The sequence below is a fragment of the Malurus melanocephalus genome, unplaced genomic scaffold (assembly GCF_030028575.1).
Source record: "Malurus melanocephalus ecotype Western Australia unplaced genomic scaffold, MMel_1.1 scaffold_709, whole genome shotgun sequence".
In the NCBI taxonomy this organism is placed as follows: Eukaryota; Metazoa; Chordata; class Aves; order Passeriformes; family Maluridae; genus Malurus; species Malurus melanocephalus.
In genome coordinates, this window is record NW_026623941.1 from 152,142 (window position 1) to 176,126 (window position 23,985).

Sequence of the window (23,985 nt, forward strand, 5' to 3'; positions counted from 1 at the left end):
GACCCCAATGATTCTGTGATTCTGTAATTAGGAATAGATTCCACATGAGGCCAAACCTTGTGTCTGTCAGGGATGTGTCCCAAAYGCTCTGCAGCTGCAGCTGGTTGTTGTGTTCCTTCAGGGCCTGGGCACAGATGACAGCACCCTGATCCGGGTGATGGTGTCCCGCTCAGAAGTWGACATGCTCTACATCAGGAGGGAATTCCTGGCCATGTATGGGAAATCGCTCCACTCCTTCATTAAGGTAAGCTTGGCAATCTTACAGCTGGGCTTTCTAAGCAGCTTAAAGGAGACAGGTCCCCCCTCAACACCTTTTGGGTATTTTAGAGGAAGTAGAATTAAGGAGACTTTACATATATGTACTGAAAACSTTCCTGAATGTTCTTGTGTTAAATTGTCAAAGAGGCTACAAACTCTACAGTGAGTTGTATATACTGGAAGGAATCYTGCCTTCGATGGACCTGCAAAATTAATGGTGTTCCTTTTTTTTTCTGCTCTCTCTAGGGAGACTGCTCAGGGGACTACAGGAAAGTTCTGCTCAGGCTCTGTGGTGGGGAGGATTAAAGGAGGCCTKTGGGACTGCCTGGSTGATGGGAAGCAGCTGATCRTAGAATCATTTAGGTTGGAAAAGATCTTTAAGATCATCAAGCCCAATCATGATAAAGATTTCTTTCTATTAAYTTTTTTCACAAATGCCTTATTAATTTTTCTAATTATTGATTTAGGTTAGTTCATGCTCTGGTTAGATAGTGGCCATTCTGGTTGACCCTTTTGGCACACTTTTATGCTTGGGAACACCCATTTGCYTACTAACTGGGCTGATAAAGCCCATCTTACACAGAACGCTGTAACCAAAGATACAAAAGTTAAATTGTTTCTTGACCAGCTGTCCCTTTGTTGGTCAGGAAAATGCATCAGCTGAAGCAAACCTGGATGCAGAGTGTGAGAGGCTGCCCAGGGAAAAGCCAACCTCATCAGTACATGGAGAGTTTAGAAYATGGGTTTGCTTCTGTTTCTTGATAAAATTAAGACACAAAGAAATCAAATATCTAAAACACAAGAACGTTTACATGTTAACTTGCCTCTGTTGGTGGGAACACTGACAGCCTGCCTGCACTGTATGTATATGTTGCCTGTAGATCTGTAAGTGGGCAAGTTGTCACTGGTGACATCAGAAAAGCCCTTTTTCTGCCTTGGTTAGAGCAGCCCTGTGCTCTTGATCTGTCTGCTTGACTATTGGACTATAAATAATTATGTTATACTGCAAACCCTGCTCTGGATRAAGTGATATTGTTGGAATGGTGCCTTTTTAGGAATGACCTGTCCCTAAAACCCCACCTCATCAGCCTGGTGCTGGGATGCCTCCCCAAAGCTCCCTGAGGTAACTCCCCAGGACACCTCCCCATGCTGGCAGCAGCCCCGTGTCACAGGACCATTAAAGGATGTCACCTGGATGTCCACATCAATATCTGGGAGGGACTTTTCACCCAGACTCTACACACCTGCCTGTTCGCTTTTTTCACTACAAAAGTGGGATTCTGCTTTGGCTTAGCAATTTATTTTTTACTGCTGATGTATAATCCTKTTCTGAAGGACCAGACTGAGCTTGGACTGTCAAAGCTCAAACACCAAGGTGGTTAGACCCCAGTTCCATCAGTCATTTTCCTCTAAAACAGGGTCCTGCTGCTTGGAATAGGAGATGCCTCTGTGGCCTTCAATAAAATAATTTTCTTTCTGTTTCTCTGGGCTGCCATTGTAGACACATTGCTGACTTTTGCCGGGCGAGGAGGCAGAGCTTTATCCAGTTCTCCTGGGGGTTCTGCTCAGCACAGGGAAATGTTCAACACAGCACAGCAGCTGCAGAGGCGCTCGGGCTGGGGGTGGATTTCAATGCCTTGGGTGAAGTTGCTGAGTTTTGAAAAATGAATAAAGAATTTGTTTCTGTACTTCCTATCCCARTGGTGTGTTCTGGGAGGGTATGCAAGGAAAGAACTTGCTTTGTCCCAAACTCTTGCTCTCCACAGGAGCTGCTTCTCTGCAGGCCCTTGGCAGGATGGGGAGCAGCTTTAGGCCTGCTTCTTATGCTGATTAGCCCACRGTTTTAGTCATTTTAGTATCTTTTTCCTTCAGTAAGGACCTTCCAACTCATGAACTGATTCTTTGTCTCTTTTTTATCTTCTGGTTTCTGGAAATTGCCTTTGTGGTCCATAAATTCTACGTTCCAGATGTCCAACCTCAAAAACACGTTTGTCTCCCAGGCTTTGCTCACTGAAGCACATGAGTTTATCAAAACTTCAGGTTTCAGTAATTTCCCAAACTGTCTTCCTATAGAAGTAGCTTATGACACCTTTGCTAGATGCTAGCTAGGAGTAATTCAAGAATAATGCACTAATTATTATAAATGTATGTATTGGTTATGATTCAACAAAACAATGAAAGGAATGAGAGGGAGGTTTCTTTACAAACAAACTATGGGGTCTGCTGGTAGATAAGGCCAGATCCTGACAGGTGAAAGGAGCAATGGGAGGAACCATAAATTCCAGAGGAATTCCACCCAAGGCAGCGCTAAATCCCTGGACTGAGAGAAAAAGAACAGAGACACAAAGAATAAAAAGAGACGTGGGGGGATGCACATTAGATGGGGTCTGTATTAGATGGGGTCTGTATTAAGCAATTCGGCGAGTCTGTACCTCTCGAGTTCCTCAGCCAATAGGGAAAGAGAGAGGGAAATGCGGACGGGAAATTAAGACAAAAAGGAGGCGGCGTCCTCTATCAATTTAAAAGACCCAATGGAAATATCCCATGGCCTCTTCCTTWAATCGAATAAACTTACAGGACTCCTCTRTCTCCTTTTTGGACATAAACCTCTGATGTTTGYGGRTTAATTTTCCTMACAACAATTACCTCAGAAGCCGATTTCAATCATTAACTGAACGCACGAAGAGGCTCCACAGCAGCGCCCGCCCCTGTCCCCTCAGGCCCGCCGCGCAGGCGCAGAGCCGCGGGGCCGTGGCCGCCGCCGGCCGGGGCTGAGGCGCCGCTGCCGCTCCGCTGCCGCTCCGGCCCCGCTCCCGCTGCAGCCTCATGAGGCGGCCGAGTGGCCATGGGCTCGCTGGGCAGCCGCGTGCTGGGGCGGAAGGCCGGGCTCCCGCGGGGCGAGGCGGCGGCCGCAGGCAAGGGAGGCAAGAGGAAGCGCGGTGGGGCCGAGGGGCCCGGAGACAGCGACAGCGACGGCGAGGCGGAGCGGGAGGAGCGGCTCCTCCACCTCCGGGGCCGCAGGTCTGGGGGCGGCTGAGGGAAGGGCGCCGGCGGCCTCCGGCTCTGAGGGGCTGCGGGGGCGGGCGGCGGCTCTGAGGAGTCGGGAGCAATCTGGAGGAGGCTGCGGGGCCGGGGTCGGGCTGAGGGGCTTGAGGGCCGGCATGGGGGACAYCTTTGGGGCGACACTCGAGAGCCCGCCCCGGCCTCCCATCGGGGCCCGGTGTGCGGGAAGGAGCGGGGGCTGGAGGGGAGAGGTGTCGGGGAGAGGCCGCTCATGGGTCCCCCGGGTCAGGGGGTGACTCTGGGACGTTCGGAAAGGCCCCAGCAGCAGCGGGGATGGGGTGCCGGCACAGGGGGACACGGCAGTCGCGCTGGGCTGGGCAGAACGAGCCCTCCCAGAGCTTGAGACCGACTGTTGCCACTGTAACGGGAGAATTTTTAGGAGTGTCTCACTGTTTGTGGTTTGTTGTTTTGTTTTTACTAGGAAAAAACTGAAAAGCACGTCGAAATATATTTATCAGACACTGTTTTTGAATGGGGAGAACAGTGATGTCAAAATTTGTGCTCTGGGAGAGGAGTGGAACTTGCACAAGATATATTTGTGTCAGGTAAGTGGCTTTTTTCTAACTTCTAGCAGGAACTGTGTTTTTCATAAAAGAATGCCTGGAAACTGTGCAGTATGACTGGAGATATTTCTTTTTACCCCCCCTTATATTTAGGACTTTCACTCTTTGTAGATGTAAACAGTTATCCAGTTCCTGTTAGCAATGTCGGGAAGCAGAGCTGTAACTTCATGTTTAGAAAGTTTCTTTGCTTCTCTCCCTGTTTAATATTTTTTATTCTATTTGTTTTATTCTTGATCTTGGTGCATCCTCTGTGAAAACAGTCCTGAAGTTTGTCTTTGATGTCTTGAGAACATTTTCTTGTTTGCTGAGCAAGTGGCTGAGAGGCTAGTGTGATGTGAATATTCTTGCAGAGCAAAGGAGGCTCTTCCWGAAGGGATTTGTAAAGCGTGTGATGCCCCAGCTCAGTTTTACTGCCCACTGAATTTCTGTGTGGGGACCTGCAGGGAAATAGCTGATGCTGGGTCCCTGTAGTTGTTACTTGATTTCATGAGTTGTCACAAAAGGATTCCTTAGTGCAGGAGGAACATTTGCTCGGGAACTCTAAAAAGGAATAAAWCTTAGTGCATACGTCCAAAAAAGATGTGATTCCTACAGACATTTTCTGTTGGGTTTGTATTCAGGTGGAGTCCTTTGTGTTTTGGGAGCACAGAGGTGCTGTTGGCTTCACTGTCTGTGGTCTGTGTCCCTCCTCCTGTGGCAGAAGTGGGGAGGAGCTGTGACTGCCATGAAATGCCCAATTCAGTTGTGCCTGTGGTTTTCCGGGGGGTCTGGCCTTGGCAGGGATTCCTGTGAAGCCATGAGGTGATGCACCAGGACAGGAGGGCACTTGTGTGCCAGCTGCAGTGGGAACCAGAGCAGGGGGTGTGACATGGTGGCACTGGGAGGTGTTCAGCACAAGGCTGCAGTTTCTCTGGTGCAACAAGTGACAGGAAAARCAAATTCTGGGGTTTTGGGGTTGTTGTTGTCTCAGTGCCAGAATTCAAGAGCAGCTTCAGCAATGACTTTCATGGCCCCAGCAAGGGAAATGTTTCATTGCTTTCTTGTAGGAAAAACCCTTTTATTTTTTGTGCTTGAGAACCTTTTAACTGAAGACAGGAGAGTCCTTTGAGCCAGAGCTGCAGCAGTGGGACTGAGGGGRCCGTGGGTGGTGTGGCAGGAGCAGAGCTGGCAGGCACAGCCCCCACTGCCACATGGGACCCTGGACCCCATGGAGGAAGCTCAGACAGGCTTGGATGAGCTCAGGCTGCTGGTGGTGCTGGTGTTTTCTGTCACTGTGGGTCTGCCATTGCTGCATCTCAAGTTTGTGAAGCTTCAGGCACCTTAGCACAGGTTGGTGACTGAAATTGAKTATGAAATCCTATCTGTAGGTGCATCTGTTTAGCAGGGTTTGAAAATTGTGATGTTGTCTGTAGAGGTCTTGTAGGAGTGGTGTTCTTGGGAGATGAGCTTTGCAGGGAGCTCACAGTTCTCAGGTAGGTTCTGTTTCAGGGCACACTGCTGCATTGGAATTATGTTACTGTTGGCAAAATAGTGTTGGAGGTTAGAAATGACTGCATRTAAATGACTCTTAATGCCGTTGTGACTCCTCCCCTATGCCCCTGAGTGGACTCTCAGCCTGGCTGTTTCTGCTCCCTTGGTCTCTCCAGGCACTGCCCTGAGTTCTGTGAAGGACAGTCACTGCTGCTTTGCCTGATCACAGCAGCTCTGAGAAATGGGGAATTTCTTTTTCCTGATGCTGTTACAAAAATGATAAATCCTTCTGAAACTGGGGAGTTGATATCTAGGGTAAAGCTGAGACAGCCTTGTGAGGAGGACCAGGATGACTGAGGTCTTGTGTTTGAGAGGAGCATATTTTGTGTTGTCAGAGCTAGGAATACGTCAAGGGTACAGAAATACTGACCAGATCAAATKAAATCAGATTTGGGTTTTGTGTTATTTGCTGCCCTGAGCTGAAATGCTGAGTGAAGAGGTCAGGGAATGTAGTGCTGTACAAATAGACTTTATTTTTTTGATCTCTCAGGTAAACTTCATTGATAGCATCTCATAATGGGCACATCTGCTGCTGGGAAGGAAAATCAGGAACCCTAGTAGAGCATTATCTTTCCCTTCATTTGGATGGAAACCTCAAATTCTAGTTTTATGTGCTTTTCACTTAAAATTAAAAGGTATATTGCCGTAAATGGTGTGTGTGTGTCTGTGTCCTTGGTATGAGACTACAGCCTTGTACAGTAATTTGTATGTCTTGCATGCCTTTTTTTCTTTTTCTCCCCTAGTCCCAAAACTGGCATTCCCTTATGCCTGCAGGATTTGTTGTTTGCCAGTAACATTAATGACTTAGTTCTTAGACTAATACTATCCCCACTGGTGATGTGGTTCATGAGAATAGAGCTTATGTGGCTTTTCTGGCCTTTTCAAATTCTTCCCTTGCTCTGATTACACACATGTAGCCCAAATTTTCCTGTAGGCATTTTAAGTGCCAGAGACAGCAACTACAACCAGCCCCTTGAGTCTGTCAGAATGTTCTGGCTTGTGAAAGTTCCCTTAATATGTTTTGTTTTGCATAAAGGTAAATATTAACCATGTTTGGTTCCATGTGCTGCTTTTGCCAGTTTTAGTTGGGATGAAATCACTTAGTTGAGTTCTTTTTCTCTCTTCTCTCTTACAGTCAGGCTACTTTTCCAGTATGTTCAGTGGCTCTTGGAAAGAATCCAGCATGAATGTCATAGAGTTGGAGATTCCTGACCAAAATATTGATGTAGAAGGTAAGTGGGAACATTTTGTTTCAACAAAACCCTGGAGGGAGAGATTAATTTAAACCTCATGATGCTCAGAGAAGGCTCATGRGGTTTAACTTCTTTGTGTTGAAGAGTTTGTTTAAATCGTGGGAGCTCAGTAATGGATTGGTTAATGCCCCATACTGTGTTTTCTGTCTGATCAATTGCTGTAGATAAAGAGCCAGTACTGAGACCATAGAGAAGGTGTGCAGTTGAGGTGGTTTGGTTATATCTGAGGACAGTTTTAATGCTCCATGCTCAGTGTTCTGTTTCTGATTCCTGTTCCCTTTGCAGCTCTGCAGGTGGCTTTTGGCTCGCTCTACAGGGATGATGTGCTGATAAACCCCAGCCGTGTGGTTGCCTTGCTGGCAGCAGCCTGCATGCTGCAGCTTGTAAGTCAGAAATGCCAGTATTTTTGTCTTTACCAAAGAGAAACAGAACAGTTCAGAAYATCTTTGCCCATGTGGCCTTTTTCACCCAGAGCAATGAATCAGCTTTTCAGGCTAAGTGGGGAAAAACCCAAACACAATGCAATGAGTTTATTGAAAAATGCTGTGACTAAGATTGAGGTGTGAGATTAAGTGCTTTGAGAGTGATATCTCAAAGTAGATTAAGTAGGTTTTGGAGCTCTACTGTGCTCTACTGGGAAGGCATTCATTATGCTTTTCCTTCATGGGAAATATTCTTAAGGAACATCTGTGTTTCTGAGGAATGAGGGTTTAAATGTTTTGAACAGCATAGCACAGGTCACTGCAGCCCATGGGGATGGTTCAGGCATGAAAATCTGCATGAACAGCAGTGTCTGACATTTCCTTTTGGGAAGTGAACGCTCAGAACATTTGTGGGTGTTTTCCTCCCTGCAGGATGGCTTAATCCAGCAATGTGGTGAAACAATGAAGGAAACCATCACTGCCCAAACCGTGTGTGGTTATTAYAATTCTGCGGGGACATATGGGCTGGACTCCGTGAAGAAAAAGTAAGAATTACTGTCTCCAARCTGCTTTGGGCATTGCTAATTAACAGTGAATTTACACTCAGTACCATAATGACCACTTAATTGTTTTATTATTTTTTTAGAATAGAATCATAGAATCATCAAGGTTGAAGAGACCTCTAATATCATCCCATCTAGCCATGCTCCTAGCACTGTCACTGAACCACATCACCCAGAGCCAGATCCAGACACTTGCAGGGGTAGTGATTCCACCACCTTCCTGGGCAACCTATTCCAATGCTTGACCACCCAAACAGGGAAAAAATATTTTATGACACCTAATCTGGATTTCCCCTGTTTCAGTTTAAGGTCATTTCCTTATGTTCTCTCACTGCAGGCAYGGCAGAATAGACCRGCCATACCTCACTACAGCCTTTTAGGGTGTTGTAGAGAGCAGTGAAACAGCTCCCTCAACTGTTCTTTATAAAACACATTTTCTAGACCCTTCATGAGCCTTGTTGCCCTTGTCTGGACTCACCAGGTGCAGGGGATGGTCAGTTCCTAGTCCTGCTGGCCACACTGTTCTTGACACAGGCCAAGATGCCACTGGCCTTCCTGGCCACCTGGGCACACTGTTGGCTCATGTTCAGCCATCTGTCAACCAYTCCCAAGTCCCTGTCTGCCAAGCAGCTCTTAAGCCACTCCTGCCCCAGCCTGGAGCTGCARGCAGTTGCTGTGGGAACCCAGCACTTGGTCTTATTAAGCCTCATGCTGTTGCCCTTGGCCCGTAGATTGAGTCTTTCCAGATCACTGAAGAATCTTCCTGCCCTCCTGCAGATCCACAAATCCACCCAGATTAGTGTTGTCTGCAAATTTACTGAGGGAGAACTCAATTTCCCCCAACCAGATGATCAATAAAGGTGTTAAATAGGAGCAGCCCCAATACTGAGCCCTAGGAAATCCCACTTATGACCAGCCCCAGCTTGATTTAGCTCCATCCACCACAACTCCCTGGGCCCTGCCATCCACCAGCTTTTTACTCATCTGAGTCCACCCATCCAAATCATGAGCAGCCAGTTTTTCTGGCTGGATGCTGTGGGACATGGGGTTAAAGGCTTCATTGGAGTTTAGATGGGCACATCTACAGCCTTCCCCTCATCTGCTAAGTGGGTCACTTTGGTGTAGAAGGGAGATAAGCTTGGTCAAGCAGGATCTTCCTTTCATAAATCCATGTTGGCTGGGCCTGATCCCCTGATTGTCCTGCACATACCATGTGATGGTACTCAGGATGATCTCTTCCAAAGAGATCTTGCCCAGAACTGAGGTCAGGCTGTGGAGTTCTCTGGATCCTCCTTCAAACTCTTCTTGTTGATAAGTGTACATTTGCTGGTTTCCAGTCAGCTGGAACTTCCCCAGTTAACTATGATAGATGGTCCAGAGTGGATTGGCAAGTTCTTCTGCCAGTTCTCTCGTTTCTCTGGGGTGGATCYCATCAGGGCCCATAGACTTGTGAGTGTCTGATAGKCAGAGCAGGTCACTGACAGTTCCCTCCTGGATTACGGGGGCTTTTCTCAGGTCCCTGTCCCTCACTTCCAGCTCTGGGGACTGGGTATCCTGAGGACAGCTGATCTTGATATTACYGAGACTGATGCAAAGACATTACCTCTGCCTTTCACTGTCACTGCACTATGCTCTGCATTCAACAAATGATGGAGACTTTTCCTTGAGCCTCCTTTTGGTGCCAGTGTATTTATGGAAATGTTTTTTGMTGTCTTTAACTGTAGCAGCCAAATCAAGTTCTGTTTGGGCTTTGGCCCTTSTAATCCTTTTAAAGCTGCCTGACTTGGGCTTTGCTTGTCTTATTGAATTGTTGGGTTCTCCTATCATCAGTTCCCTTAAAATATGAGCAGATTGTTGCAGGTTGATTGGTTGTGCTGTGACTGGATGAGTTATAAAGTAAGGACCGTATGTTTGGTCTTCAGTGTGACAGTGAAGTAACACTGATGATCACAGGCTATTCTATCACAGAGCAGATTTAATATTCAGAGCTGCAGCTGAACTTTGTTTTTATGAGGAGGGCTAATGCCACRTTTGGGAGCAGAATGCTGAGAGCTCCTAAATACTTCCATGTGCTGTGACTCTGTTCTCAGAGTTCTGTGTGACATTAACAATCYTTTAAATTCCACTTGTGCTGTGCCCTGATAGAAACTCAGTGCAGCTTTAATAAGGGAAAATTTTCTGGTAAACTTTCTGTATTCAAAAACCTTTATATTTTTGTGCATTTCTGGCTTGGGTTAAGGCAGCATTTCCCAATCCTGTGAGGCAGGATCAGGCTTTGTGAGCCTGAGCAGCTGTTGCAGGAATGTTKATGTAGAGAAGAAACAAGCAGAGGTTTTAGTTCTTTGCTTTCCATACAGGTGCCTTGAATGGCTCTTGAATAACCTGATGACTCACCAGAGCGTTGGACTCTTCAAGGAACTCAGGTACTGGAGCTGCACTTTGCAGGGATGAAAGACAATCTGCCCAAGTTTGATGCTCACTGCAAATCACTTTCTGGGCTGCTGGTTGCTTGTTCCCTACCTCCCCTTCTTCTTTTACTCTTCCCTGTCTCACTGACCTGTTACAATTGATTTTTTTCAGCATAAACCTCATGAAGCAGCTGATCAGCTCCTCCAACCTGTTTGTGCTGCAGGTGGAAATGGATGTGTACACTGCTCTCAAAAAGGTAGTTGCTTGGGGCTGCTGGGGCTCGATGCAGTGGAACCTTGGTGGGATTGACTGAAAGTATTTAATGGAGTAGCCGAACTTTCATAGAAATGTCTCTCATTAATGTGCAGATTACTTACCTGAAACCTTCTTCAACTGACTCACTAGAATTTRTTTATTTTGCCCAGTGGATGTTCCTTCAGCTCGTGCCTTCTTGGAAYGGGTCTTTCAAGCAAGTGTTAACAGAAGCTGATGCCTGGTTTGCCGAGCGCAGGAGAGGTAGGAARAGTTGGCCTGGCCTTGCTTTGGGATTTGAATGTGAGTAATTTCTTAATGGCAAAAGGTGACTTGCCTGTTCATAATAGCTTTCTCTAATCAATAAATCAAAATTACAATGTAAATAGGGTCTGGAAAACCTTTAGGGAAGCAAGTAGTAATGTGGGTGCTGTGTGTTGCAGAGTTTGGGTGTGACATTGCCTTCCTGGAATCGGCGCAGGGGAATGCGTTCCTGCCCGTGTTTGCACACCTGAGGCTGCAGTACATCATCAGTGACCTGGCCTCAGCCAGAATYGTGGAGAGAGATGCCCTGCTGCCCTCAGGTGAGTGAGTACTGGGCACAGGTGAGGCCTTACCTCGATTCYTGGACTCAGTTTTGGGCYYCTCACCCCAAGARAGACACTGAGGTGCTGGAGYATGTCCCAAGAGGGACAGAGCTGGGGCAGGGTGTGGAGCATGAGTCTGACCAGGAGTGGCTGAGGGGGCTGGAGAAAAGGAGGCTCAGGGGGGACCTTCTCACTCTCTACAACTTCCAGACAGGAGGGGGCAACYGGGTGGGAGTCGGGCTCTGCTCCCAGGGAACAAGGGACAGGACAAGAAAAAACGGCCTCCCCTGTGCCAGGGGAGGTTCAGGTTGGATACTGGGAAAGTTCATTTCTTCCTGGAAAGTATTGTCCAGCTCTGGCACAGTTGCCCAGGGTAGTGGTGAGGTCCCTGTCCCTGGGGGGATATAGCAGCTTTGTGGATGTGACACCTGGGGACATGGGTCAGTGGTGGGCTTGACAGTGCTGGCGGGAGCAAGTTAGACTTAATGACCTTACAGGACTTTCCCAGCCCAGAGTATTCCATGATTTTGTTCAACTGATCGTGTTCCATGTGCGTTCCCCCCAGCCTGTCTTGCCCTAGAGTAATTGGGAAAATCTCCATGTGTTTACTTGTCTTACTGCTCACATGTTTATCTCCCCCATCTGGTTGTGGTTGAAGATCCAGCAGAAGCTGAGTAYGAAAACTACAGGCATAAAAGTCTGCAAAGACACCCATATAGGTGTGTTAAGCATTCTGCTTRTCAGGCAGTTTGTCAAAATGTTCCATAATCAATACATAGTACTTTATCAATGTTTAAATGGACCCAGGGGCCCAGATAAGCAAAAAATCCTTTTGGGAGAGTAAAACTTGCTGAGATTCAACTGTTTTTCAGCCATTACTTTTTCTAAAAAGTGGTGAATGGGCATTGATAGGATTTGGAATAAAACATGAAAATTAAAAACACAAGAAGCTGTGAACTCTTCTTCCCTCTTCCAAAACAAAAGTTATTTACTAATAGAGATTTAGTATGATTTGGAGCAGAGAGGATATTCAAATATTCCATTCTTGTCCATTTATCTGCATTTTGTGTAAAATACATCCTCCCCCTAGGGTCTGGTGCTTTTTGAAGCCTGTAGAGCGAAATGCCATTTCATGTTGTTAAGGATTACTGCTGTTAACATCCCAGTATCACTGGAAGACGAAATGCCCCTTCTCATCCTCCTGCTGATGTCTGAKTCCACAGATCAGCTTTGTTCCTTACTGGGGAGCTGTGTGAATGTGGCTGCTCATAGTTGAATAARCCTGGAAATGAGTTACCAAGTTGGGCTCTGACTTGAAAATGTTTTTCCACTATTACTTTGATCTCTTATTACAGGAATCACCTGCCCCTCCTTTTCCCGTTATTTTTTTTTCTTCCCTTCTCTCCTGTGGAATAGGTGTGCTCCTTTGTAAGTGTTTAGACTTCACATGCTCTGTCTTTGACTCCCGGTGTCCTTGCTCCTATTCCCCTATGCTCAGTGTTCTTTTGTCAGAGTTGAATCCTTGCCCTGAATTTTGCATTTTAACTCTGGTGTTTTTTCCCTGGCTCTCACTCACACACCTTATACACTATATTAAGATTGAAAAAACAGAAGTCCCCTTCACCTGTGGCTGTGATGTCTGTTTATAGGTGTGATTACCACATGCCAGTTAGTACTGATTTTGTGAGTTGTTCATCACTTAAAACTTTTTTAGCATCTGTGTTCTTGTCTCATGTCCATACAGGAGGTGTGAAGTAGGTAGATCCATGCCTGCAGCCTTGGAGTTCACAGTGAACTTTTGTCATAAGGAAATGTTTAACCTGTCTTTGAGCTATGGTGCTGTTTCCTATAAAATTAAGTTTTTTTCATCTCATGCTGGCTTTTCTCTTCATGCTGCCGTAGATGTCAGCACAGTGATGCTAAGTTGGGATGTTTGTTTTGAAGTCTCTCAGCCTGATGGATGCTTTTTCTGAAATGCTTTCCTTGCCATTAAGCTGGTGTAGGGTCATGTCAGTTTGCCTTTCCTGTGCTGGCCTGTCCTGTCTTTGCCAGCAACAGTTTAGTTGCTYTCTGTATCTGAGTGTCTAAATAACCTTTAGCTCTTCTCTGTGAAATATTGGAAGGATGTGTCTCTCAGAAGCTGGATTAGGACTCTCTGTGCCTGTGGGGAGAGGACAGGGCCTTTCCTCCCCAGAAATCTGCCCATCTGTGTGAAAATGAGCAGGTACAGGAATAGCACTGCTCAAATGTACAGTCTTTCCCTCCTCCCAGTTTTGGTTGAAATGGGTGCCCTAATAGCTGGAGAAGAGGCTGTTTTCTTCACTGATTGTTAAACAGTAAAAGAGGAGATGGACTTGGTTACCCTTTGTTCAAAATTCTGCTTTAAAAGTGTTCTCTGAGTAGAAGGTGAGGTGGCACCAGCTGTGAGTGGTCTGGTTCACTGTGCCTAGCACATGGGGCATCTTTGACCTTCTGTAAGTGATAACATTTTGTTAYGCATAAAAATCCCAAAAGAACAAGTGTCAGCTTTCATACATGGTATTTTACATTCTTAAGTTATGTATAAATATAATCCGTCTTACTTCACATTGGTACAGGTTATAGGCAAAGTGTGAAAGGTTTTAAAAAATWACTTGGGGTGAATGACTCTTTAGATCCTTAATGGTGACACAGGAGAACAGTGAGATTTGTATCTTTGTGAAGTGACTTTGTCAGCCTGTCAGTAAGATGTTGCAAACCAGAAATTTATTGGAGCTGCACTTGACTTCCTCCTTTTAATGTCTGATCTTACCACTTACCAGATGTGTGATGGGCCATGATGGGCAGCCTATTCATAGTGCTCTTCAGTGGATAAACATTGTGTGTGTTCTCAAACCCAGAAGCCTTTACCTGTGTCTGTCAGAGGAAGAATTCAAGAAAATTGCATCTTTGAGGCTGATTTGTGCCTTGACAAAGAAYGTGCAATTAGTACCTAGCTCAGGAGGTGTGAAGGAGCAGTGTTGTTATAGGGAAGCAGTCCCTGAGCCGTAGTGAGCGCTGTGCTGGCTGGGTGGCACTGTGGTGCAGGGAAAGGGGACACACAGCCCTGTGCAGAAGGAGGATCCGTGTGTGGAAGGAAGTGCTCTTGGAGTTTGCTACTTGCCTCCCTCGCAATCTGTTCATGCCAGGGTGTAGCCACAAGATGTGTTAAGATCAGAACTTTTGCTTTTATTTACAAGGAGATTCATATCAATCCTGGGCTGCACTTTGGAGCAGGCTGTTGGCTGCCAGTGTTCAGCATTTGAGGGTATTCTTCATTCCTGAGTCTGCAGACAGGACCATTGCAGTTTGTGGTCTGGTGGAAGCCTTTTTGATTATTCCAGATTAAATTGTTCTCAAGGAGTAGAGAATGAAATCACACTGAGTAGTTGAAAGTAATGATTATTTATTTCTTTATTTCTGTATTTTATGCTCTCTGTGTGTAGAGCCTGCAGGGGAGAACTGAAATTCTGTGTCAGGAGTTGACAGCAGTCTGATCTTTGTGCAGAAAAGGTGCAAGAGATGGGAATATGTAATGTGTCTGTGTGAKCACAGTGTTTGTTGTTCTGTTTTACTTTGTGACTTCTGAACATTTCCTAAGCTGTGCTTTCCCTCTCCATAAATCAGCAGATGAAATGTGAAGTAGGAAACAAATACATGCACATAGACAAATAGAGAAGATGCTCTCTCTCCTGATATTTTTTTCCTTCCCTTTTAGCACATTTTCTGTTCCTTACCTGTGTAGATTTCCTTAATTTATTTTTTTATTTTCTGTTGTACTTTGGTTCGTTCCCAATTTGCTCCTATCATAATCTGGACTTTCACTCTAGAGTCAGTAGATCAAAGGCTGGTTTTAACTTTTCCATTCAGGACTTTTAGGATGATGTCAGCAATGTGATCTCACCTCTCCTCCTTTTGTCACATTCTTCAGCTTTCTGGTGTATTTTTGGTCACAGCAGTTCTCCCTGTCCTCTGACCCAGCCCATTTTCCAGACCTGGTTCTCATGTGTGGCCTTGCCCCCTTGCCCCATTTGTTATCTTGACTAAGAACTTCTTACACCCTGTGCTTTTGGGATCCCCTTTGTGTTACTGCCTGGTAAACTATTGGATTTTGTTCTGTTTTATCTCTCAGTTGCAACATTAAWTTAACATAGCCAATGAAATCTTTGTGTGTTCTCCAGGCAGGACATKATTTATGTTTATTCCTAGCAGGGTACAATTTCTGTTTCTTTTACCCTGTTTATGTTAAGTCACTGTTTTCTTTTATCCCTTGATTGTGTTTTCTTCAACTTATGTAGCATTCCATTGAGGATTCAGAAAACAGCACCTTCTTCCAAGAGCTTGTTAGCAAGCTCCTTGGCTGAACAAAGCTTTGTGTGCTGAGAAAATGTGTGGAGTTGGATCACTTGTGGAGCAGGGGATGTTTGAGGAGATGAGCATAGTCTGGAGTTACTGCCTGTTAGTTATGGATGTTTATCCCTTCCCCTATGGTTGAGGCTGGGAGCTGGAGAACACTGGGAGTTACCAGGGGGTGGGTCATGTGGACTGTCCAGTTAGTAAGTGTAACTTTGTTATTTCAATGGCATTTTATTTCTCTATTTCAAATGTATATGACCATCGCCATTCCCAGCTCCAAAGACAACACCAAGCTTTTTTTTTTTTTTTTTAATTTTAGAATGGCTGTCCTCTGTTTACAAACAGCAGTGGTTTGCCATGCTCAGAGCAGAACAAGACAATGATATTGGGTAGGTATATTCCAGGCTTTCCTTTATTTCTTTCYTAAATTATAAACCTTCCTCTCATATAAATTCATATAATGAATTTTGGAGTTTATATTAAAAGTAGTGGGGAAAGCATACTTTATTTTCTTTGCGGGGGAAGCATACTTCAGTGCCTTTAAACTGTTGCTCTCTATGGAGATCTGTTGCCTTGGGCTGGCTGATCTCTCATCCTTCAACCAGCAGAATTCTGRAAAATTGGTGTAATGGGACCAGAAGGAAATGCTGGGTGGTGGTTATGTGTTCTGTGTTTTTCTTTATGTTGGTTAATGCTTCTCACTAGTGCTTTGCCTGGAAATACGTGTTGAGACTGTTGAAAGGATAATTTCTGAGCCTTCCATCTTAAGGATACTTTGGGACAGTACTGCAGATGGAAAAGCCTGTGCTGACCCCTTCCCCCAGGCTGGGGGTGCAGGAGGCCGTGGGGACCTACAATTGTGTTGGTACAGGAGGCATCTGTCATTTTTTATTTGTCATTTTTTACCTTTGCTCCTGCCCCTTCCATCCTGGCCTCCCAGCAGGGCTCAGCATCCTCTCACCTGTTGGCCTCACTCCCTTCTAATTTCACAGCCTTTCCCCCTCAGTGTTATGTTCCATAGCTCTCCACTTGCCAACATTCCAGCTTTTCCCAGTCAGTGCTTCCTSATCCACTGCTAAGACCCCATTCTCTTCAGAATCCTCTAGTTTTATATCCTGTTTTGTCCCCTTCCTCCAGCACGTTCTGCACCATGCTGGCATTTCCTTGCCAGTGAGGGAACTCCAGCCTGCAAATGACATTTCTGTGTTCCACAGGGGCTGGGGTGTGGCTGTGCTTTGTGTGACTGGTGCCTGTGATGCTGAGCCTGTGCCTGGCCAGGTGGTGGTTTGGACAGCAAGGTCTGTGTGTTTGATGTATGTTACATGTGTGTGTGGCCATCAAACTGTTTCCCTTCCTTCTGCACACTTTTGGCCATGCTGCAGTGAACCAGGTCCCTGATTTAACACCAAAACTATGTCAAAATTTAGCTGGGAGTTGATCCTGCCCTTATCTTCTCTCCTGGTTCCTGCAGTGGTTTGTGGAGAAAAAAATGCCAGGTCAGGCAGCTGCAAAATGCCTGTTACCTCCCAAAACCCTACAGCCTGACTTGTTCCTTTCTCCTATAGCTGTGTCACCCAGCAGGTGCCATTGTGGACAGGGACATGCTGGGTTAACAGGAGCTTCACTGGGTGATAGCAGGCTGAGAGGTGTGAAAACCACTGACCTGTTTTGAAGCTGTGCAGGCTGTGGCAGTGTTTAGTTGCACATCTCCCATCTTCCCTTAAAGTAAGGAGTCAGTGTTCACATGGTGTGCATCCCTGGCAGCAGCAGTTCAGGATTTTCCAGGGGGAGGGTTTGGCTGGATTGTCACTGAACAGCCAGCAACAATTCTTAAATACAGACAGTTCTGTCCTGAAACAGCCCTGTGGTGTGGCTCCATAGCTTAGTTACGTACTACATAGAAAAGACTTCCTCAGTTGCTTCCTTTTGATGTCATCATGTAATAGTGTAAAAAACCAAACTCTGGTCTGTGTGAAGAGTAGCCAAGATCGTTAAAAAGTTGTTCTTTTCAGAAGCAATCCTTTAGGAAAGGGTGGAGGTAAACAACAGAATTGTGACTCTCATACTCAACTCCTGAARATYAGTTTTGGGTGGCCATGGCTTGTTTCTGATGCTGTTCTCTTGGGAAGGCTTTTGCAATGCTGCTGTKGCTGTATCTGAGAGTAGACCAGTGGTACCTCCTGTCTCGTRGAGARCCAGGGCTCACAGGRAAGTGAATCATCAAAGTTCTGATAYAAGACCCTGTATTTGCTAATTTTGTTGTGGTTTGATAGTTCAGTGCAGTGGAAGCATTTGAGTTGTCGCCTACTGGATGTACCTGCTCCTGGAAAAGTGRGCTCCCACAGAGCTGCAGTGAGGATGATGGGGATCATCCAGCCTGGAAAAGGGCAACTTTCATATTCTGCTACAGCTGAGGATTTCAGTGGCTCTTGGAATAGGCAGAGTATTTTTCCATATTTTCCTTGCTTGTCTAGTTTTCTATTTTGCAGTATGGATTTATTATTTCTTTTAAGACAGTGAAAACCAAAAGTCTCAGCYAAGGAAAGTTTAGTTTACCAGCAGTTTTCAGTTTGGCTCGTTAATCTCTTATTCTGGTGTCCATTGCCAAGGGCAGTGTTGCTGGCAGTGGTGRGAACTGGTGAGATGTAGGTTTCTTCTCCATATCTCTCAACTTCAGCCTTTACTGGTTTACAAACAGTGATTCTGATGGCATCCAGGTTACTGTTTGTGTAATTATCATGGACTGATTGTGTCTGGTGTTCTCTGGGGCCATGGGGAGGAGATGGGGTGCTGCTCTGCAGTTCCAGCAGCTCAGCTCCACTGCTACTTGTCCATTGCATGCAGTTCTGAGATCAATGGGATTKGAAGCCCTGTGGTGCCACCCTGCAGGAGAGGCCTGTGGTTGGTGACCTGTGCCTTAGAAGGGCACATGTGCAGCTGTACTTGGTGTTAGTGCAAATGCTTTGGCCATTTGACCAACCTGTAGCTGCAGAAATAGAATTCAGGTTTTATAAGGCCATCRTTTTATCCAGCTCTGCTGTCCTTCCTCTCACACCTACTGCCCATATCAGTATCAAACACATGTTTTCCCTCAGGGGTAAAGAGGCAGGCTTAGGAATCAGAGCAAGACAYGAATTTGACTCCTCTGAGCTGAAGTAAGGCACTATTTCCATATCCCACCTGGTGCAGGGTATAATTGCACCTGTTAATTCTAACACTGCCAACAAGGAAATGGCACTGCTTGGAAACAGTGTGATGTGGTTTGTCTTGATAACTTTATAGAGAGGAGGAGAAGAAAGTGTTTCCTTTCTACCTTGAGTTTGCATTTAAAAGGATTAAACATTCACACTAAAGAACTGGAGAATTTTTTAGTGTAATGCTGGAGTTTGTGTCTTTGAACTGTAGCTGGTCAAGGTTTACTTGTGCTAAAGTGGATCACTTTTTTTTTTTTTTTTACATCAAACATGTGTTATGTGGCAGAAGCCAGACAGATCTTTGAAGTTCAGGACTGGAATCACTTCTGCTCTTAACAGTCTGTTTGGCATTGTGTGACAAGGAAGCAGAGTAACTCCAGAGTAACTCCACTGTTCACTGTATGGCAGCTGGTGGAAGTGATTAAAGCTGAAGTTCTGCATTGTCTAAGACTGCTCAAGGGATGGAGAGGGGTATGTTAGTGTCAGTCTGAGCATTATGGACTAATGTTAGTGAAATTTGTCACTAATTAAACTGAAATAAATCCTTTATCACTGTGACTGCATTTAGGTCAGCCACAGAACCAGTTCAGCTGGAAGATGTGGAAAAGCAAACTGGAGGTTCCTGAGTCAATTTGTTCAAGTGTGATGAGCTTATGTGCATAACCTGTTCGTAGAACACTTCACCTCCCAGGATTGGTTTTTACAGAAACAAGAAAAAGGACCTGGGCTGAGTTCATAAAAGYTTTAGCTGCAAGTTCCTGTGGAGTTTGAGCAGTAAGAGGAGAACAGATGCCTCATCTCTTGTGGCTTGGAGGGCATTGTTGGGTCCTATGGGTTTGTAGTTTAAACTGCAGGGGCTGATGTCACTGGGATTAATAAAGTTCACTGCCAGCCCTAGGCCTGGTGTAACTTGAACACTTTCTGGCAGTGGGTGTGGGGTTGATGATGTCATGGTGTGTGAAGCAAAGCGAGTTACACACTTCTGGAAAATCAGGACTGATCTCACTCGTGCTGGCTATACAAGAACTGTTGTACGTGTTGAATGCAGGGAGAGCTGTTGGGCAAAAGGAGCTACGTTGGTGTGGGATGACACAACCCAGGGGCTGTGGCACATCAGGAGCWCCAAAGGGCTGTGACATYTGGGRAGCTCCAARGGKCTGTGACATCTGGGGAGCTCCRAGGGKCTGTGACATCTGGGGAGCTCCAARGGKCTGTGACATCTGGGGAGCTCCRAGGGTCTGTGACATCTSRGGWGCTCYGAGRGKCTGTKRCACYTCRGGAGCTCCAAGGGGCTGTGGCACCTCAAGGAGCACTGAGAGGCTCTGGTGCTTCATGAGCACTAAGGGGAAGTGGTTTTTTTTTTAGCCGAGTTGTGTAACCAGCCCCTTGAGAAACCACTTCCAGTGTCTCGTGTCTGCTACATCATAGCACTGCTGTTGTGCAGAGCCCTGCAGCTGTGCCCCAGCACTTGTCTGTGATGTGCCTCAGAAGTCAGCCTGCTGTGTTTAAAAACAACTTGGGTTTTTGCAAGGCTGGGAGATGTATTTCTGCAACAGCTATTTTTTGTTATCTGGAAAAGGTCTTTTGTAAAAGAAGTCCTGCCTAACTGAGGTGTCTCAACCTGGTTTGTGTTGCAGTTTTGTAGTGTAGGTGGATGTTTATGGGACATTTTGGAATGGAAGAGACTCTGGGAGCTCATCTAGTCACACATCTGCTCAAGGAAGAGTCAGTTTTGAGTCCCTTCCAACTCAGGGTATTCCATGGTTGTGTGGTCAGTCAGGTTTACTCCAGYCTGTTCATCTTCCCCACATTAAGGTATCATACAAAGCTCTTGAAGTGTCCTTAAAGATGCTTTTTTGGGTTTTTTTTTCAGGCCTCAAGAAATCAATAAAGAGGAACTGGAAGAAAACAGCATGAGGTGTGGTCGCAAACTGGCAAAGGATGGTGATGTAAGTGTGGYACATGGCAAACTGCAGAGCTGGCATGGCTGAGACAAGTCAGGCATTTCCAAATCTTGTAGATCCTCATTGTCAAAYTGCATCCAAAAGATGTCATGGAGAAAGATATAATTTTTTTTCACCCCAGAAGGACGGAAGCAATTGTTGTCTCTGCAAGGAGTAAGGAGCTGGTGTTTCATTGTGCTCTTGTGCCACAAGAATGGGAAAACTGGTAGTTTTCATTTGAGACTTGAAAAATCCAGGCAGTTAAATAGAGCCTAGCTCACTGGTGTCTTTTTMTAAGTTCTCTAGATAAAATGTGTAATATTCAGAGGCAGGGCCCCTCTGTGTCTTTAGGTAACAGGTSTTGTAAARTGAGCYGGGAGCCTGAATTTTTCCTGCTSAAGTCACATAACCTAAGGCCGTTGACCCCCAGGAGTGTTTTGACCATGGCTGGGGCTGTTAGCCAGTGCTGAGTGTTTGATACCCTCTTGTGTGCCCTATGGCTCTGTCTGGGAGGCAGCTGACACTCAGCTGCTCTCACTCAGCCACCTGGTGTGGGTTGTTCCTATCGAGTTCTCTATTTCTGACAGACTTTGGCAGGAATCCCTGAGCCCCCCCACTCTGCAGAGCCCCATTGCCAGGACTGACCGGCTGCAGCTCACGTGGCACCCCAGCTCCATGTCACAGCCCACCCTCAGGCTGCTTTCTCTGCTGTCCCCTCTGTCCTGCAGTACTGCTGGCGTTGGACTGGCTTCAACTTCGGTTTGGACCTGCTGGTTACCTACACCAACCGTTACATCATCTTCAAACGCAACACKCTGAACCAGCCGTGCAGCGGCTCCGTCAGCCTGCAGCCACGCCGCAGCATCGCCTTCAGGTGCCACACCCAGCAGGGCTCTGCGGCCTGCTTGCCTTATTTTTTATCACCCCCGAGTCAGTTACATTTAAAAATGTTACCCTGTCTCCTTGGGAGAAACTCCTTGTGGTGAAAAAATACAGGAGACTGAAGTGGTTTCACTGTTGTGCCCCCAGGTTACGCCTGGCCTCGTTTGATAGCAGCGGGAAGATGATTTGCAGCAGGACAACRGGCTATCAGATCCTGACCCTGGAGAAAGATCAGGTGTGTCTGTGGGGTTTTGAGCTGTTGAACTTGAATGGTGGAGTTCAAGGTATGAAAAAAATGCTGAGAAGTCACCAATGCTWTTGAAGGGGTGTTGCTGATCTTGTTGTCATGCTTATGTGGAATCTCAGGCATTCCTGTTAGAGGTAGAGGGTAATTAAGGTAATTTGTGAAGTGGAACTAGAGTAGGGTAGTGTGGGTTTCATTAGTGTTGATAATATGAAATTAGTTCCCATATTAGTGAAATTAGTTCCCATATTAGTGAAATTAGTACCTGTGGTGCTGCTGTCCGCTGCCAGTGTCATGTTCTGCTGCTCTCCCAGCCTTCCAGCACTGCTGATATCACCTCTCTGCATAATCCACCCATCAGACTCTTCATTTAGAGGCAAATTTGGAGTTTGAAGACTCTTGTAAGCTGAGGAGTTAAAAGAATGTCTACATGTTGTTTAAGGGTTGAATTTATTACTCTTTTAAAAAAATTGATAAAAGCCTCRGAGAGGAGTGGTGTTTTCTTGAGCATTGTGCCCTTTTCAGTCAATTGCTGACGGCAGGATTTAGTGAGGTGTGTGCAGGACTTGTTAATCAAGTTTCTCAAATCCCAGGCAGCAGTGTTACAAAGGTGGTGAGAAAACAGAAAACCTCTTATTGTCAGTGCCATCCTCACTGGAGGGTGAGGTTTCAGTTTTGAAGTTTCAACTGTTTTGCATCCTCACTAGAGTKAAGTTTCAGGTTTGCTACTCCAAAACCCTAGACTGGAACCAAAAAATTCATATCCGTAAACTGAAATTTGCTTTMAAGTATAAACTGTTGGGGAATGCCTGTTTGGTGAAATCTCCTGACAATGAAAACTGCCCCTTTCTCCCCAAGAGTGTTGGAGATTTGCTCCAGATTTCCTGTGGTTGTTCCCTGTGCTGCAGAGGACTGGGAGCTCTGGGGTGGGGGCTGTGGGCAGGCTGAGAATGTGTCTGTTACAAACTCGAGGTGAAGGTGAACTGTCTTTGGTTTATTTGTTTATATTCTGATTTTAATCCATAGTCATTAAAATGTGCAGAGTGACTGTTGTATGAGTCTTGTCCTTGTGGCCACCCCTCACCACACAAATATCCCATGTGTGCCTCAGGAGCAGATCGTGATGAATTTGGACAGCAGACTCCTGACGTTCCCCCTCTACATCTGCTGCAATTTCCTGTACACATCACCAGAGAAGAGGGTGGACAGTGAGGCACAGCTGGATCATGTGGAAACCTGAGACCCCTGGGTGTCTGTGACAGCCCCTCTCCCACCCTGGATGCTGCTCCAACAGCTCAGACAAGCAGGCCTTACATTGTAGCATCATCCCTGGCCTTAGTGCTCTCCTMTGCATCTCTGAAGAGAAGATCAGACATTAGATAGGCCAAAACTGGTCAACCTTTTTTGTTTTTTAAAAAATTTTATTTCTGTTCTGCATTGTCAGGCAGTAACCATTCCGTGTTTGAGAAGTGTTACACTCGGGCTTTTCTGGATAAAAACTGAGCCAAATTGGAAATAGGGAATTTGTGTGGATCACAATGTAGGGAATTACCTGTTGGATTCTGAGCACACGTTGTAGGTTGTGTGGGTTTTGTTAGTGTGGCTTTTGGTTGTATTATTTGTTGGATTTTTTAATAACTGATCTGTAAATACCAGATCCATATTTTGCTTATTTTCYTGGTCCTTTTCCATTAGGACCAAATAATCTTTGTAAATGTGGCCTCTCAGCTTTGGTTATTTAACTGCCCAGCCTTTCCCACCTGCTGAGTTTAAGCTTTTTTTGCAGCTTACACACACATTTCATTATTGCTGTTGTTCTGACACTGCAGCCAATAATTCTGTCTTTTAGCAGGTTAAAATACTAACAAGGATGTTCTCAAGTGAATTATTTTTTTACATGTACAGCAAATACTCCAGTGTCCTCACTGTCACTTGAGTCCTGTTAGAAGCAGCTCTCAGCTGGAGCTCTGCTGARTGCTGATTCTACTCACACAAACCAAATAACCAGTTTTTAAACATCTTCTGTGGCTGTTTTAGCTGTAAYCTTGGGAATACATCCCGTGTTAGCTCAGGAACTTGTGACTTTTGAGTGCCTTTTGAGTTGTATGTGTAACACCAACTTCACATCAGTTCAGCAAGGTCACAGGATCCAAAGGCAGAGCTGGGAACAAGGGATTCCTTTCCAGTTGTGTGATGGACACGTAGTGTCATGGTACACTCTGTTCAGTCTTTGTTGGATTTTATGTTTTCTCTTACAATTTTGAATTCTTACAGCAGGATTTTTTGATTCAAAGTGGGAATTTTTGCATCGTTAACCTATTTTTTTAATGTAAAAAAAAATATAAAACCATTTGTACTTTATAACAAGGATAAAAATGTGTTGGGCAAGATTGAAAAACATGGCAACTTGTCAGTAAATTATTTCAAGTGGAATATTCACCTGTGTCT

At 45.5% G+C, this 23,985-nt stretch overlaps 2 protein-coding genes across 2 annotated transcripts in view; both read left to right on the forward strand.

The window, feature by feature from the left end:
* The window catches only part of ANXA4 (annexin A4), an 11,854-nt gene extending 10,115 nt beyond the window's left edge, over nt 1–1,739 (forward strand). Inside the window, exons 12-13 of the mRNA XM_057384455.1 lie at nt 122–244; nt 505–1,739. Coding sequence (XP_057240438.1) covers nt 122–244; nt 505–564 — 183 coding nt within the window. The 3' untranslated portion in view covers nt 565–1,739. The remainder of the gene's footprint in view (nt 1–121; nt 245–504) is intronic.
* A 1,269-nt stretch (nt 1,740–3,008) lies between these two features.
* GMCL1 (germ cell-less 1, spermatogenesis associated) lies at nt 3,009–23,985 on the forward strand. Its single transcript, XM_057384451.1, has 14 exons — nt 3,009–3,279; nt 3,743–3,866; nt 6,550–6,646; nt 6,953–7,050; nt 7,522–7,634; nt 10,010–10,075; nt 10,233–10,317; nt 10,487–10,577; nt 10,757–10,897; nt 15,594–15,663; nt 20,342–20,417; nt 21,140–21,285; nt 21,441–21,528; nt 22,649–23,985. The coding sequence occupies exons 1-14, from the start codon at nt 3,104–3,106 to the stop codon at nt 22,775–22,777; spliced, it is 1,500 nt and encodes a 499-aa protein (XP_057240434.1). The 5' UTR covers nt 3,009–3,103; the 3' UTR covers nt 22,778–23,985.